At 62.8% G+C, this 14,220-nt stretch overlaps 2 protein-coding genes across 6 annotated transcripts; one reads left to right on the top strand and one right to left on the bottom strand.

Moving 5' to 3' along the window:
* Positions 1–1,651: 1,651 nt before the first annotated feature.
* On the bottom strand, positions 1,652–7,965 carry PCSK4 (proprotein convertase subtilisin/kexin type 4). 4 transcript variants are annotated; one of them, XM_073803539.1, is made up of 15 exons: positions 7,637–7,965; positions 7,251–7,355; positions 5,797–5,889; positions 5,595–5,723; positions 5,441–5,517; positions 5,256–5,344; positions 4,909–5,081; positions 4,609–4,821; positions 4,217–4,317; positions 4,035–4,138; positions 3,850–3,967; positions 3,429–3,650; positions 3,114–3,238; positions 2,645–2,767; positions 1,652–2,501 (listed from the first exon to the last, which is right to left on the bottom strand). In XM_073803539.1, exons 1-15 carry the CDS (start codon positions 7,829–7,831, stop codon positions 2,032–2,034), a joined length of 2,337 nt encoding a protein of 778 aa, XP_073659640.1. In that variant the 5' UTR covers positions 7,832–7,965; the 3' UTR covers positions 1,652–2,031. The 4 variants fall into 4 exon arrangements, with proteins under 4 accessions (XP_073659640.1, XP_033711079.1, XP_073659638.1 ...); XM_033855188.2 differs by having other exon boundaries at positions 3,429–3,608; XM_073803537.1 differs by having other exon boundaries at positions 3,429–3,595; positions 3,850–4,138.
* A 734-nt stretch (positions 7,966–8,699) lies between these two features.
* On the top strand, positions 8,700–13,774 carry REEP6 (receptor accessory protein 6). Of its 2 annotated transcripts, none has more exons than XM_073803535.1 (6): positions 8,700–8,947; positions 11,728–11,821; positions 11,903–12,041; positions 12,282–12,450; positions 12,664–12,746; positions 13,002–13,774. In XM_073803535.1, the coding sequence occupies exons 1-6, from the start codon at positions 8,833–8,835 to the stop codon at positions 13,014–13,016; spliced, it is 615 nt and encodes a 204-aa protein (XP_073659636.1). In that variant the 5' UTR covers positions 8,700–8,832; the 3' UTR covers positions 13,017–13,774. The 2 variants fall into 2 exon arrangements, with proteins under 2 accessions (XP_073659636.1, XP_073659637.1); XM_073803536.1 differs by lacking the exon at positions 8,700–8,947 and adding an exon at positions 10,247–10,419.
* The last annotated feature ends 446 nt before the right edge of the window (positions 13,775–14,220 follow it).

Genomic DNA, 14,220 nt, shown 5'->3' with positions numbered 1-14,220 from the left:
TGTCCTTTTATGCCTGGCTTCTCTCACTGAGCATCGTGTTCTCCAGGTCCATCCATGTCTTGAGGAGTGTCAGTGCTTCACTCCTTTTCATGGCTGAGTGATGCTCCCGTGTGTGGAGGGACCACACTGTATCTATTCATTCACCTGTTAATGGATGTTTAGGCTGTTTCCACATTTTTGCTGCTGTGAACATCCTTGCAAAGGTTTTTGTGTGAATGTGTCTTTAGTTTTCTTGGGCACGTACCTGGCAGCAGAATCGCTGAGTCCTACAGTAATTCTATGTTTAATTGTCTGTGGAACTATTTCCCAAAGTGGCTGCCCCAAGATGGCATGTTTTGGGCACTTACTATGTGCCAGGCGGGAAAACTACCTCTTTGGATCCTTGAGAGTATTTGGTGAGGCAGGTGCCAGGCTTAATGCTGTTGCACGGGTGCAGCCACCGAGGCTCTGAGAGGGAGGCCATGTGCTTCTGGACACACAGACTGGACCTAACTTCAGAACTAGGGGCTGAGCTTGGTGGGACTCTGGGGGCCGTGGGCAGGACTCAGAGAGCAGCTGGCTGTCTCCCCTCCCTCACTAGCCACCTGCTTCCATTGGGTCCAGCTGCAGCCCTAGACAGAGCCCCATTCCCTTCACAGCTTGAGGCTGGCCAACCTGGGCCTGGTGGCCAAGGAGATTCTCAGGGGCCCAGGGCCACTGGATACCGGGGCTGTCTCTGGGGCTCCTGAAACAAACCAGGAGTTCAAGTGAAGGCCATGGTCAAGGCACAACCAGCCTCCACTTCCTTGTGGAAATCGCCTCCCCACTCTGAAAATCAAGAGGAACATGTCCCCACCCCACTGGTGTGTGTGAGGACAGAGGAGGGACCCTTACTAACTCCATCCATGCCTTACCCCACCCCCACCCCCACACCCCTGCACCTCAGGATCCTCCTTCTGTTCCAGAGAGGTGGAGAACCCATTTTCCAGATGAGGAGGTCAAGGCCTGAAGGAGTAAGATCAATGTACCCCAGCTCACAATTCCCTCAGCCTCCCGACGACCTCAGAAAATAGACAAAGGTGTAATTACTGGAAGCTGGTAGACAGGCTGAGTGGATGGAAAGCTGCGGTGAATGGTCCTTTGCAAATTGCACTTCTGTTAGTTCTCCACGTTAAAGAGAAACTCACGCATAAAGATGGAAGAGGAGGGTTTCCCTGGTGGCGCAGTGGTTAAGAACCTGCCTGCCAATGCAGGGGACACGGGTTCAAGCCCTGGTCCAGGAGGATCCTACATGCCACGGAGCAACTAAGCCCGTGCGCCACAACTACTGAAGCCCGCATGCCGCAACGAAGAGCAGCTCCCACTTGCCGCAACTAGAGAAAACCCACACGCAGCAACGAAGACCCAACACAGCCAAAAATAAATTAAAAAAAAAAAAAAAAAGATGGAAGAGGAGCCAGAGCCACAGGTGGCCAGGCTGCATCGTGGGGCCTCAGAGGCTCTGCAGCACACGGGTGGGTATCACTTGGGACACTACCCCACCCCACCCCCAGAACCCCAGCTGACCCCTTCTCCAGGGACAGACGCCCCGGGGAAGGCAGATTCCACATGATACGCAGGGGACTCCCACAATCATTCCATGGAGAAGGGATCGGTGCCCCAAAGGAGCCCACAGACTTGCACCTCCTATTCAACCTTTATTTGCAAACTCTGAGGTCGCACGTGGTACCTGAGACCCTGGACGGTGTCATCTGCTCTCCTTCCTGCTTCCCCCATTCCGGAAAGGGAAGGGATGGTGGTCACTGCCGGGCTCTGCCCCATCCTACCCTCTCCCTACCCAAACTGTGCAACGAGACTTCTCTCTCTCTCTCCCCCTCTTTCACCTGGACCTGCCAAGTCCGGGGTGCAGGGTCCCACGCAGCCGCCCCTGGCCCACGGCCTCGGTGGCAGCCAGGGCCTTCCCGGGGCAGGTTCCCACAGGGCGCCCGTCTGGACAGCAGGGCAGCGGTGCCCACCAGGGACCTGGGTGGAGGCGCATGCTAGCTGTCCTTGTCAACCAGCTCTGGGTTCCAGCTTGCAGCGGGGTCTGGAGTGGTGATGGGAGTGGCCCCCTGCTCCGGGGGGTCCCACCCATGGTGGCGGGCAGCCTACAAGGAGGATGCGGCAGAGGAGGGGGCTCCCGAAGGCCACGGCCAACAGGGCCAGCACCACGGCCTGGGCCGGGCCGTGGCGGCAGGGGCAGGCAGTCGCAGTGGGCTGGGGGGGGCCCTCAGGGGGGTCGGGTCCCGAGCAGGAGCCCCGCTGCGTGTCCAGCATGGACGGCGGGGGGCAAGCGGTACAGTCCAGCGGGGAGCTGCCGCGGCAGGTGTAACAGGACGGGTGGCAGCTGGAGCAGACCCGCAGGGCAGGCGCGGCTGGGCGCCCAGGTTCAGCCGTCACCGCCTGTTGGGTGTGGTTGAAGTACCTCGGTGGGCAGTAGGTGAGGCAGAGGTGGCCCAGGAGGTAGGCCGGGCTCTGGCATTCTGCACGAGGGAGGAACACGTCCACCGGGCTGTGAGGCCACGACCTGCTGCCCCGGCCCGCCCGTCCCCTGTCCCAGGCCGCACACGCACGCTGCCCACCTGCCGCCTCCCAGCAGGTGGGCCATGCGGCACCGGGCACTCACCCTGACACGGCCCCTCTGTGTCCCGCTGCACACACGCGCTGCTGGTCCCCTGGGGGCCCGAGGGCCGCGCCGTCATGTCCTCGGCTGTCCCATAGAGCAGCAGCGTGTAGTGGTACAGCGTCCCTGGGCAGGGGTCGTGGTGGGCACGGGGAGAAGAGGGAAAGGCTGTCGGCAGCCTCGTCCTGACATTCTGGGCCCACACCCTCCCCGGATCCCCAGACTCAGATGGTGCCCAGGGTCGCCCAGTACCCTCTAAGCGCTGGTAACTGGATACCTCCTGCCCCTAATACCTGAACCCCTACTGTGCACTGGTAACCAGACACCAATTACATGCCAGCCCTGTGTGCTCAGTCTCTCAGAGGACACCAGCGGGAGCCCTGTGCCTTGGGCTTGGGGGCAGTAAGGAGGCCGCCAGCTCCAGAGCATGGGGCAGGTGGGGTTCGAGCCCCAGCCTGTGCCCGGCTCTCACCTGTGTTGAAATAGTAGCCCTTGTTCTCCAGGACCAGGGTCCACAAGCCGCGCGGGTCCTCGTCCCAGAAGTGGGTGGACATGAAGATCCAGTTGTTGTAGCCTTGGCCACTGACGTCAAAGGGTCTGGGACAGACAGGCAGGCAGGGGGATGAGGGGGGCTTCACAACCAGAGTCCTGAGCAGCCGCGAGCACAGTAAGTGTCTGTGATGCCAAGGGGTGGGGTCCAGCCTGCCTGACCCCACGGGGCACTTGTCTCCTCCTCGTGGGGTTACTCAGGAAAGAGAGTTTGTGGCCCGGTCCCCTGCCCCCGCACCTGATGGCCACAAGCGTGGAGCGGGTGCCCATGGGGCTGGTGAGCGAGATCTCCAAGTCCCCACGGCGGCTGTAGGACAGGGACAGCTGCACCTGCACGTGCTCCAGCGAGCGGATGTAGTTGGCGTGGCCGAGGCAGGCCGACACGTTCTTCCTCACGTGCATCACCTGCAGGATGGGGCTGGGGGCTGCAGCACGTGAGGTGAGGGCCCCTCCTGCTGGCCTGCTGGGAGATGGGCGGCCAGCAGGCAGGGTCTGGGCTCAGATCCTGCCCTTTCCCAGTACAGATGGGTGAACTGAGACCTCGGGGCCTGCCTCCACGTGTCCACCCACCAGGGTGGGGGGAGAGGTCTGGGGACGTGGCAGTGGGGACGTGGCTGGGGTTAGATGCGGGCGTGCAGGGGGCAGAGGAGGGCGCTCACGTGGGGGTGTGCACGATGCGGATGATGCATTTCCTCTGGGGCTGTGTGGGCAGCCACGAGCGAGCCAAGTCCACCAGCAGCCCGGCGTCCAGCAGCCCGTAGCCGTAGTGGTGGCTCACTGTGTGGAGGGGCGTGGTCATCGCCCTGTGGGCGTGGCGTCCCCAACCCCGCCCGTTCTGCCGCACCTTGGCGCCCCACGCCGTTGGTCCTCCAGTCCTCGGCCTGGAGCTGCGCTGGCCTGGACGCCCGGACCACCAGATGCTGCATGTCCCTCCACGTCAAGAACGGGCTGGGGGTGGGTGAGGGAGGGTGAGCCGGGGCCACACTGGGGAGCTCCGGCAGTAGGCAGGACCCCTCCATCACCTACTTGGCCTCCAGAGCCAGGGCGATCATGCCCGCAGCCAGCGGGGCGGAGGCCGAGGTGCCCGTGTGCTTGTCCGTGCACCGGTGGTGCAGGTCTGTTGTGACCTGGGTGCACAGAGAGGGACTCAGGCGCCTGGTGCACAGGAAAACCCAGCCCTTGTTCAAAACGGCCCAAGTGCTCCAAGGAAGAGGCACCTCAGAGCACGACAGCATGTCTGGGGCCGTGAACACAGCCAGCCCTGCCTGGGAGACACAAGGGCATGTGAAGGGGCGCCAACCGTGGGGCCTGGTCCCTGAACCCCAGTCTATGTGTCAGACGTGAACCGGGCAGCCCTGGGAAGAGGCAAGGTAGGGGACAGGAGGGAAGGCAGGGCACCGGGTGGGGCGGGCGCTCACGATTTGGGGGTTGGCAGCAATGCCGCTGCTGTAGGTAGTGGTGAGCGTGGAGGCGCAGGCCTCGCTGTACCAGGGCACGCGGCCCTGCTGGGTGGTGCTGCCCACCGAGAGCGTGTGGATGCTGTTGGTGTAGCCGTCACAGTTGCAGTTGTCATAGTGCAGGCCGCCGTTGCCCGACGCCCAGATGAAAAGGGTGCCCAGCCCGCCTCGGCCCTGCAGATGGAGAACCAGGCCAGAGACGGGGACGGGGTGTGGGCCTTGCATGCTGGCCCAGGCCCTCCGTGCCCCATACCAGCTCACCTTGGTCACGCCACGCCTGAAGGCCTCTCGGGTGAGGATGCCCGGGCCGTCCACTGTGCGGCCGTCGTCCTCGGGGCCCCAGCTGGCGCTGTAGATGTGGATGTGCTGTGGCTGCAGGCTCAGCGACTGGGCCTCGATCACGTCAGTGATGGTGCCGTCCAGCATGCGCACCCCTGCACAGGCGGCCTTGGTGAACACCCCGCCTGCGCCCCGCACTCTCCCCGCCCTGGGGATGGAGGTGTCTGTGGGGGTTTCAGCTCTCCCCGACCCTTAGCCTGGGGCCCTGACATGGCCCAGTGGCTAGTGTGGGGCCAAGAGGCGCCCCACCACCCTCCTGGCCTGAGTACCTCCAATTCGGGCATTGTAGGCGACGCCAGCACCACAGAACCTGTTGTTTGCCGTCGCTGCCACTTCCCCAGCACAGCGGGTCCCATGCCTGGCGCCAGGACAGAGACAGGTGCCCGTCACAGCCCCTTGGCCCCTCGTAGGGTAGTGGGGGCTGCCCCCATGCCCTGTGGGATGCTGGGCTCACCGGTTCTCATCGCTGGATGTGTATCGCGGCTGGGGGTCCGGGTCATAGTCATTGAAGTCGTAGCTGGCTAGGGGGTCCTGGGGGGTGGAGACATGAGGGGCTGCGACCAGCCGTGGGACCTGGGGCAGCCCCCACCCAAGCCCCACAGGCTCACATAGTTGGCCCAGAGGTCTGGGTGGTCCTTCTCGATGCCGTCGTCCAGGACAGAAACCACGATGCCCTGGCCAGAAAGCCCCTGGCTCCAGACCTGCAGGATGTTCAGGTCCGGCTGCACCTCCTTGTTCTGTGCAAGGCGGGGCCGGGGTCAGTGGGGCTCTGGCCTGGCCTGGCCCCGCCGTCCAGCCTGGCCAGCTCACCATGTACCACTGCTTGGAGAACCAGGGGTCCGTGGGCACCACCAAGGAGCGTTTCACCCGCCGCTGCACCGTCTGCTGCTGGAGCCACTGCACCTGGGGGTGGGGAGACCACACCATGGGAGAGGCTGGACCCACGAGCAGCCCACCCTCCTCCCAGCTTCCTGCCCTCACACCAGGCTGCTTTAGAGGGCCCTGGCCCTCAGCCCTTCCACCAATTCCTGGTCAAAGGGCCCAAATCTGCTTCCAGGGTCTGGCATCGGCCTCTTCCCTGGACCTGCCAAGGGTCAGCGGTGTGGGGCTGAGACTTAATGTGTCTGGGCTGTCACCTACTTGTCCTGGGGCCCACATGGTGTGCGATGGGGCCAGGGACCCCGTGTTTGCTGGGGCTGCTCTTGGGGGTCCCCGTGTGCCTGGGGCTCTGCCTCCGGAGGGGACTGAAGCCCTCAGAGCACCCATCCCCTGTGGCCCACAGACATGTGGTGGCTGCTATTCAGGGTGGCTGCGGCTCCTGGGGTCCCACCCCTGCCCCCGTCCCCATCCCTGCTCTAGAATCCCTCTCCCCAAGACATGCCCTTATCCCCTTGCAGTATTCACTTCTCTCAACCGCACCCTCCCTGGTGCAGTACACCCCTGTATGGCCACACCCACCTCCTCCCTGGTCTTCCAGCAGCCCTGCCCTGCTGCCTCTCTACAGCCCATTCTTGGCACACTGCAGCATTACTCTCTGTGGAACCCTCTCTGTGAAACCCGTGCCTGTCCAACACCTCTCCAAAGCCCACAAGGCCCCCTGCCTGTCTGGCCCCCAGCAGCCTTCCTCTGCTGCAGCCACAGTGGCTGCCTCACCCCAGGGCCTTTGCACATGCCCTTCTGCCTGCCCCAGGCCACACTTTCTCAGACCTTTGCCCTTTCCCCATTTTCCTTGTTCTGCTCCCAATACCCCCCCAACCTGGTTCATATTCCCCCGTCCCCATCTCAGCAATCAGGGCCACCTTCTCCCCGTTTTCTCAGCTCCAGATCGTGATTTCTCTCTGTCCCACACATCCAATCCTGGCCTCTGTCCTGCAAACCACGTCTCAAACCAACCACTTCTCTCTGTCCCAGTGCTCCTGGTGGGGTTTCCAGCTGTCATGCTTCTTGCCTCCTTACCAATCAGCACCCCCTCCCCCAACCCAGCCTCTTTATGGGGTACCTGGGAACTTTGATCTTTCAGGGTGAGATAGAGGAGGGAAGGGGAGGTGACAAGAAATTGTTGACAGTGCATCTGCCCTGGGGTGAGTGCTCTGCACAGATCTTCCCCATTTGACTCCCCACTGTATAGACTAGGGGGCCAAATGGACACCAAGACTCAGAGAGAGCTGGTGACTTGCCGAAGGTCACACAGACATTTATTACAATTACAAGAATAAAGAGAGGTGCTGACATCCCTCAGGAGGCAGCCTCAAGGCCAGGCTCACCTTGGGGTCTTTCTTCAGGCGCAGGCGGTGGCCCCAGTGTGGGGTAAGGGACTGCTGGACCACACCCCGGTGCCGCAGATGGAAATACTGCCCATCAGGGAAGATCTGGGAATAAAGGGGAGCAGCTACATGGCTGGGACCTGGTACCCCTGATGGAGTCCCTCCCAGGACAGGGGCCAGCCCCCCTTCCTTATGTTTCCCTCAACCAGGTGCCCAGGTGGGAGCTTCAGATGCCCTCTGAGGGTCCCAGGATCTGGAGATGGTCTAGGCAGTAGTGAGCTGGGGGGTCCTTGATATCTGGGGAACCTAGCGAGGTACCCTCTCATCTGCCGGGGTCTGGGGTCGTCCAGCCCTCGCCCCCTCCCGTCAGTCCGGGTCCCACCCACCGGCCCCAGGTTGACGAAGCCGAATTTGCGCGCCAGGCGCTCGATTTCCTGGTAACCCTGGGACACCCGCACGGCCCAGCTGCTGACATAGATGGGAGCCCGGGGTGAGGCCCAACCCACAGCCATGGGGCCAACGAGTGCCAGGCCCAAGGCCAAGGTCAGGCGCAGCCAGAGCGCACTCCGGGCGGGCCGCATGCCGGCGGGGGCGGGGCCTCAGAAAAGCCCCTCCTCCTGGCCAAACCGCCGAGATGGCCCAAGCGCCCGCCCCGCCCCCGGCGCCATAGCAACCCCTGAAAGCCTTCAACTCCCAGGGGGCCTTGCAGCTCCCCAACTTGATGGGCGCGAAGATCTGACAGCAGGGTGGGGGAGAGGCATGCCCACCCTATTCTTCCGCAGACTCGAACCCTCTGGAGCCTCAGTCTCCCCATTTGTACAATGATTCCCCAATTCTTCTGACCCAGAGGTGCGGGTTCACTGTTGCTATAATTGACCCCGCCCCTTATTTTGCCCCGCCTACTTTCCTATACACCCCCTCCCCCTAGAATAAGCCTTGCCTCCTCCCTGGTCCAACCAGAATTGCTCTTCCGAATAAGTCCCACCTCCTCATCTTAGCTCCGCCCCACCCTGCCTTTCAGATTCCGTCCCTCCTCCTTTACGTTCAGCCCCGCCCCCTCCCTGTTTTTGCTAATAAATCTCTTCTCGTTTCTCCAATCAGCTCTGGCCTTTCTCCAGCCCCTCCCACCAGCTCCGCCTCCCCAGCACTCTTCTCTCCTCACCCAGCTCCACCCACAACGGCTCAGCGAATAATCCCCGGCCATGACCCCGCCCCTCCAATCAGTTACGTCCCGCTACCGCTGGGCCAATCGGCGTCCTCAGCCCCCGCGCCCCGCCCCCTTCCTCCAAAGGGGCGGCTGCGGCAGCCGCGGCCAGCCCTGGGGCAATGCGGCGGAGGAGACGGGGCAGGCCCCACCTCCTTTGTCCTCCCAGCCCTCCCATTGGCCAGAGAGGGGGACAGGAGGCGGAGACCAGCCCGGGGGCGGAGACCAGCCCGGGGGCGGAGACCAGCCCGGGGGCGGAGAGTGGCCCCGGGGTCCGGCGGTGCGGCTCGCGTGGACGGAAGGCAGCGCGCAGGCTCTACGGCAGGTGCACGGGGTGGCGGTCAAGTTCAAGCTGCCAGCCCCGGGCCCGCCGGTGCCATGGATGGCCTGCGCCAGCGCTTCGAGCGCTTTCTGGAACAGAGGAATTTGGCCACCGAAGCGCTAGGGGCGCTCGAAGCCAAGACCGGTGTCGACAAGCGGTACTTGGCCGCGGGTGAGCCGTCGGGGGGGCTCTCGGGGCCGCCGCCCCATTTCGCCGACGGGCACACTGAGGTCGTGGGCTACCGGGGCCTCGGACCTACACCCTCCGGCCAGCTCCGGCTGCGGGGTCCAGCTCAGGCGGCGGGGCGCGCCCACAGTTCAGGAAGGAGACTGCGATTCTGGGTAGGGTCGTGGACCGGGACCTTGGGTCTACCTGCAGCCCCTCCCCGCCCCCGCTGTGCGACCTCGGTCGAGGACCACCCCCTCTCTCGACCCCGCAGCCGTCCTCTGCTCCCTCCCTCCGGGCCCTGGGTGCCCGCCAGGCAGAAGTCCGGTTCTTCCAGTTGTCCTACTGGCCCCGGGGGAGGACGGGGCAGGTAGGCAGCCAGTGGCCTGCCGGTCTTGCCACCCTCTTCCCGGATGGACTCCAGCATGGAAGCAAGTGTAGAGATCTTCCCGTTTTCCCAGGGGATGCTCCAGACATGGAGGGGAAGGGTCACTCCCACCTCCCCTCAGGTTGTTTTCCTGCTAATATCACCCCCTACCCCTGCCCTTGGCCTGCCCTCTCCCCTCCCCCGTCCGGAGTTGGGTTGTTTGACTGCTGTGGTGGGGTTGAAGAAGGGTTGGATGGGGCCCACGGAGAGGGAGGTCCAGCCACCCCGATTGTCACTTCCATTCCAGTCCCTCCTCTGCCTTTCTTCCTCAATGACCTTGGGTGGCCCCTGCCACCCTCTGAAACTGTCCAGTAAGTGTCCCTTAAGTGCCTCCCCTCTTTTTTGGTGCTTCAGACCCGACTGCCCTCTGCCACCTCTTCCAGGAAGCCCCCCTGCAATGAATCACAGGACACTTTGTTCGGACACTGGGGGGCAGCTCTGGCTGAGGACATGCCACGTGTTTTGAGCCCTGTGTACAGATCCTTAGAGTCCCCTTTCCTCCCATTTCCCTGCCAGCTGGGGGATTCCCATGCCAGACAGCCCAAGGAAGGTCCAAAACCTGTCCCCCCAGCTTCCTAGTGCCCAATCTGTGTCGGGTCAGCCAGGGACCTGCCCCTGAGAGCAAGCCCTTGACCTCCTGCCTGTTTTTCAACATCCCTGATATCAGTGGGCGGGGAATTTAGGTCATAGAACACAGGGGAGGGGCCTGTTGGGAGGGGCCTGCTGGGTAGGCTGGGGGGTCACAGGGAGGAAACCGAGGCCTGGAGTGGGAGGCTGCCCCTGCTGTCTGCCCTGTCTGGAGCATCCACCCCCACCCCACCCCAGCCCCGTATGCTGCTGATTGGACTGTCCCCGCCCATGTCCAAGGTCATCCTCCCTTTGCTGAGGCTGCAGGAATAGGGATTGAGCGGAGAGGGGCCCTGGGAGAGCTGCTTCTCCCCAACTAGCAGCAATTGCCAGGGAAGGGGTGCCATTTCCCCCACCCCCCTCTCCCAGATGTCGGAACCCTTGGGCCCCACCGGCCTGAGATGGCCAAAATACCCCCTCCCAGGTAACTGAGGAGGAAACCCAGAAGAGGCAGTGACCAGGCCTCCTAGGGCCAGCTGGGGATTCCCCTCCCTCTCCTGACCCCAGACCCCCAGGATAAAGGCTAATGCAGGTGGAGGGGAGGGTGGAGAGAACTCTGCCCTTTGGTCCACTAGTGGCTTCTGTCTCTCTCTGCAGATAACAGCCTGGAGGTGGGGGAAGAGGCTGTAAATGCTCCCAGGAGCCAGAGGCTCCCCGAGTGATGAGCATGAGCCTCTTCCGCCACCCCCACCCCCAGCTTCTGTTTCGTCCTGGCTGTTGAATGAGACAGAGCAGGGAGGGACAGAGACCTGCACACAAGAAGCGCTTCATAAATGCAGCAGCGACCATTATGATTTCAGAGTGGCTAACGCTCCTGGCCCCCATCCCCCACACCGTTCTCCTCTGAGCCCTCATTGCTGGGAGTGTGCTTGGGCCACCGGAAGGGGTTCCCTAGACGTGTAGGGCGGGGTCCCTTCTACTGAGTCTTGTTTAGCTAACTCCACAGCAGCCCTAGGAGACAGGGCCACTACCCGCCCCACTGACAGTTGGGGAAACTGAGGCTGCAAGCAGAGAGACACTTGCTAGGTGTCTCATAGTGGGTGAGAGCCCTCCTCAGTCAGGGGGACTCTCAATACGGCGCTTTGCATCCTCCCACTAAGACAAGGGCTCTCAGAGGGGGCCGTGCAGCCCCCAGGAGACACCGGTCGATGTCTGGGGACATCTGATGGTCACGACTGTGGGGGGCTCCTGGCATCAAGTGGGTAGGGACCAGGGATGCTGCTCCACACCCCAGATGCAGTGCCCAGGGTGGTTCCCCCCGCCCCAGAGTCAGCAGTGGTGAGGGGAAGAGACCCTGGACTAAGAAAAAAGTTAGAAATTGTTGCCTTTCTCCGCTCTCCAGGAATCATGCCTTGGTTTTTCTCCCATTTACTTATATTCAAACTCTAGCCTCTTGTGCTCAGCTCCTCCTATAGGACCCAGAGTGAGGTGGTTATAATTGCAGAGATCACATATTCATTCAACAAACATGGGGCAGCCACTCAGTACAGACCAGTCCTAAGGTGCCGGCCTGCCCTTGGGGAGCTCACAGTCCCGCGGTGGAAACTGACATGTTAGTGGGGTTCAGGGCCACGATGAGGGTTGCCCAGGTGCTGCAGGGCAATAACCCCTCCTAGAGGGGCCGCCGAGGCTTCTGGGAGGAGTGATGGATGCAGGCTGCATGGGCCAGGCCAAGGGGGCTCTGGAGACTGGGCTCAGCACGTGCAGCCCACACCCAGCCCCCTCTCCGCAGGAGCCGCCGCTCTGCTAAGCCTGTATCTTCTGTTCGGGTACGGGGCGTCTCTGCTGTGCAATCTCATCGGCTTTGCATACCCCGCATATGCTTCGTGAGTGCCCGCTGGTTTGGGGGCGCGGGGAGGGGCGTCTGGGGCTCTGAGCAGCCCCTGACCCTGCCTTGCCTCCCCCAGGATCAAAGCTATCGAAAGCCCAAGCAAAGAAGACGACACTGTGTGGCTTACCTACTGGGTGGTGTACGGCCTGTTTGGGCTGGCCGAGTTCTTCAGCGATCTACTTCTGTCCTGGTTCCCTTTCTACTACGCGGGCAAGGTGGGCACCACCCGGGACACACCGTGGTGGCTGGGGTTCCCAGGAGCGGGTACCCAGGGGTGTCTGACGGGGTAGGCCAGGCCCATCCCCAGGGGTGTCTGATGCGGAGGCCAGGCCCATCCACAGAGGTGTCTGATGAGTGTGGCCAGGTCCACCCCAGCCCAGCATCTGATGGAGGAGACCCCCCCAACCCGAGGCACAGAGTGGGGGCCAAGTGGAACTCCTGCCCTGTGTCCGCAGTGCGCCTTCCTGTTGTTCTGCATGGCTCCTGGCCCCTGGAACGGGGCTCTCGTGCTGTATCATCGCGTCATACGTCCACTGTTTCTAAAGTATCACGAGGCCGTGGACAGCATCGCGAGCGACCTCAGCGGGCGGACCCTGGACGTGGCGGCCGGAATAACGAGGGACAGTGCGTGCTCGCAGGGCGAGGGGTGTCTGTCTCTCCGGTCTCTGTCTGTCTGTCTGTCTCCCGGCTCCCCCTGCCCCACTCACCTTCATTCCTGCCTGCTGTCCTCCTGACTCTGACTGGGCTCTGTCTGGCGTCTGGACCGCCTCCGCTGGGTGCTCGCTAAATCTTCCCCTCTCACTGTCCGCCTCTGTCTCCTACGCTCTCCGGAACCAGTCCTGCAGGCCCTGGCCCGCAGCCGGGCTCTCATCACCCCGGCGGCTGCGGCAGTGGGCCCCTCACTGCCCTCGGAGCCGACTGTACGTAATGCCCGCCCCTGGGAGGTAGGGAGGGCCCACACGTGTGTGCGCACGTGCGTGTGTGCGTGCGTGTGTGTGTGAGTGCCGGCACCTGCCTCTCTCCCTGCCAAGGCCGGCTGTTGGCCACTCAAGTGAAGCTGGCCCCCGGCAGTCCCCAGCAGCCTCTGTCCCAGTCTCCACCGGCTTAGCGCAGCCCTTGGGCCCCTGGACACAGCCAGACCCGCCTCACTCACCCTCAGGGCGCTCTCTCCACAGTCAAAGCAAGCGTGACTCAGCTCCCGAAGAACAGGTGAAGTCCCTGCCCAGCCCCTGTGCAGAAAAGCCGGCCGGCCAGCTGGAGGACGCGTTACACTCCAAGTCCTCCGTGGATTCCCCAGCCGACTCCCCAGTGGAGTCCACCACCAGCCCCTCGTCCCCAAGCAAGCCAGCCCTCAGGAGCTGCACCAACTTGGGCCACTCCCAGCCTCAATCCCCTGCCACTGGCTCTGCCAATGGCACCCAGCTGCCCAGCAAGCTCCGGGGTGGGCTTCTGTCTCGAGCCAACTCCTCCAGCCAGCCCCAGGCCCCAGGGCAGCCCCAGGCTCCCGGGCAATCCCAGTCCCCCCGACAGCCCCAGGTCCACGGCCAGCAGCGCGCCCAGCCCTCCATCACTTCCTCTGGCCCTTCCCAGACGTCCCACCGGTCCTCAGGCTCTGCACAGCGTCCCAGCACCTCCTCCAGCCAGGGACCCCACCTTGTGCAGTCTCCCAGTGGCATCACCATCCCCCCTCAGCCCCCCAACAAGACCCCCGATGGACCAGAGGCCTCAGCCCCCAAGTCCAGCAGACGGCATCAGAAACAGCCCATAACTAAAGCCACCAGCAGCACCTCGGTGCCCAAGCTGCCTGTCTCCTGCCAATTCGAGTCCAGCACTGAAGTCATGTGCATCTGGCCCCACCACAGACACGGATTCCACTACCGGCAGCACTGCTGGCGGCTGAAACACCTGGCCTGCTAGGGAGGGCTCAGTAAAGCTCATCTGGACCAGCCTTATCTCACCTTCTGTCCGCTGGGCTCCAGGGGGCGGGGCTTCTTGGGCACAGGGTCTCCTCCAACCAGGGCAGGTGCTGGGCAGCCCCACTTTACAGATGAGAAAACCGAGGTTCAGAATGGAGGTCTCACCAAGTGGCTGAGAAGGACACGAGCCCGGGCAATCCTTGTCCTCACGCTTTCTCTCTCCCCTCCTGGGGTAGCTCTCAGGCCCACTCACCACAATCCCCTTCTTTTTTTTTTGGCTGTGCCGTGTGGCATGCGGGATCTTAGTTCCCTGCCCAGGGATCGAACCCATGCCCCCTGCAGTGGAAGCACAGAGCCTTAACCACTGGACCTCCAGGGAAGTCCCCATAATCCCCTTGTTGTGAAAACTCTTCCAGACAAGCAAGCTAGAGGCAATAGCCCCACCTCACTTGCGTTCCCTCTAGAAGCAGATGGCGGG

Source organism: Tursiops truncatus, chromosome 3 (assembly GCF_011762595.2).
Source record: "Tursiops truncatus isolate mTurTru1 chromosome 3, mTurTru1.mat.Y, whole genome shotgun sequence".
Classification (NCBI taxonomy): domain Eukaryota; kingdom Metazoa; phylum Chordata; class Mammalia; order Artiodactyla; family Delphinidae; genus Tursiops; species Tursiops truncatus.
This window is presented reverse-complemented; position numbering and strand designations above follow the sequence as displayed.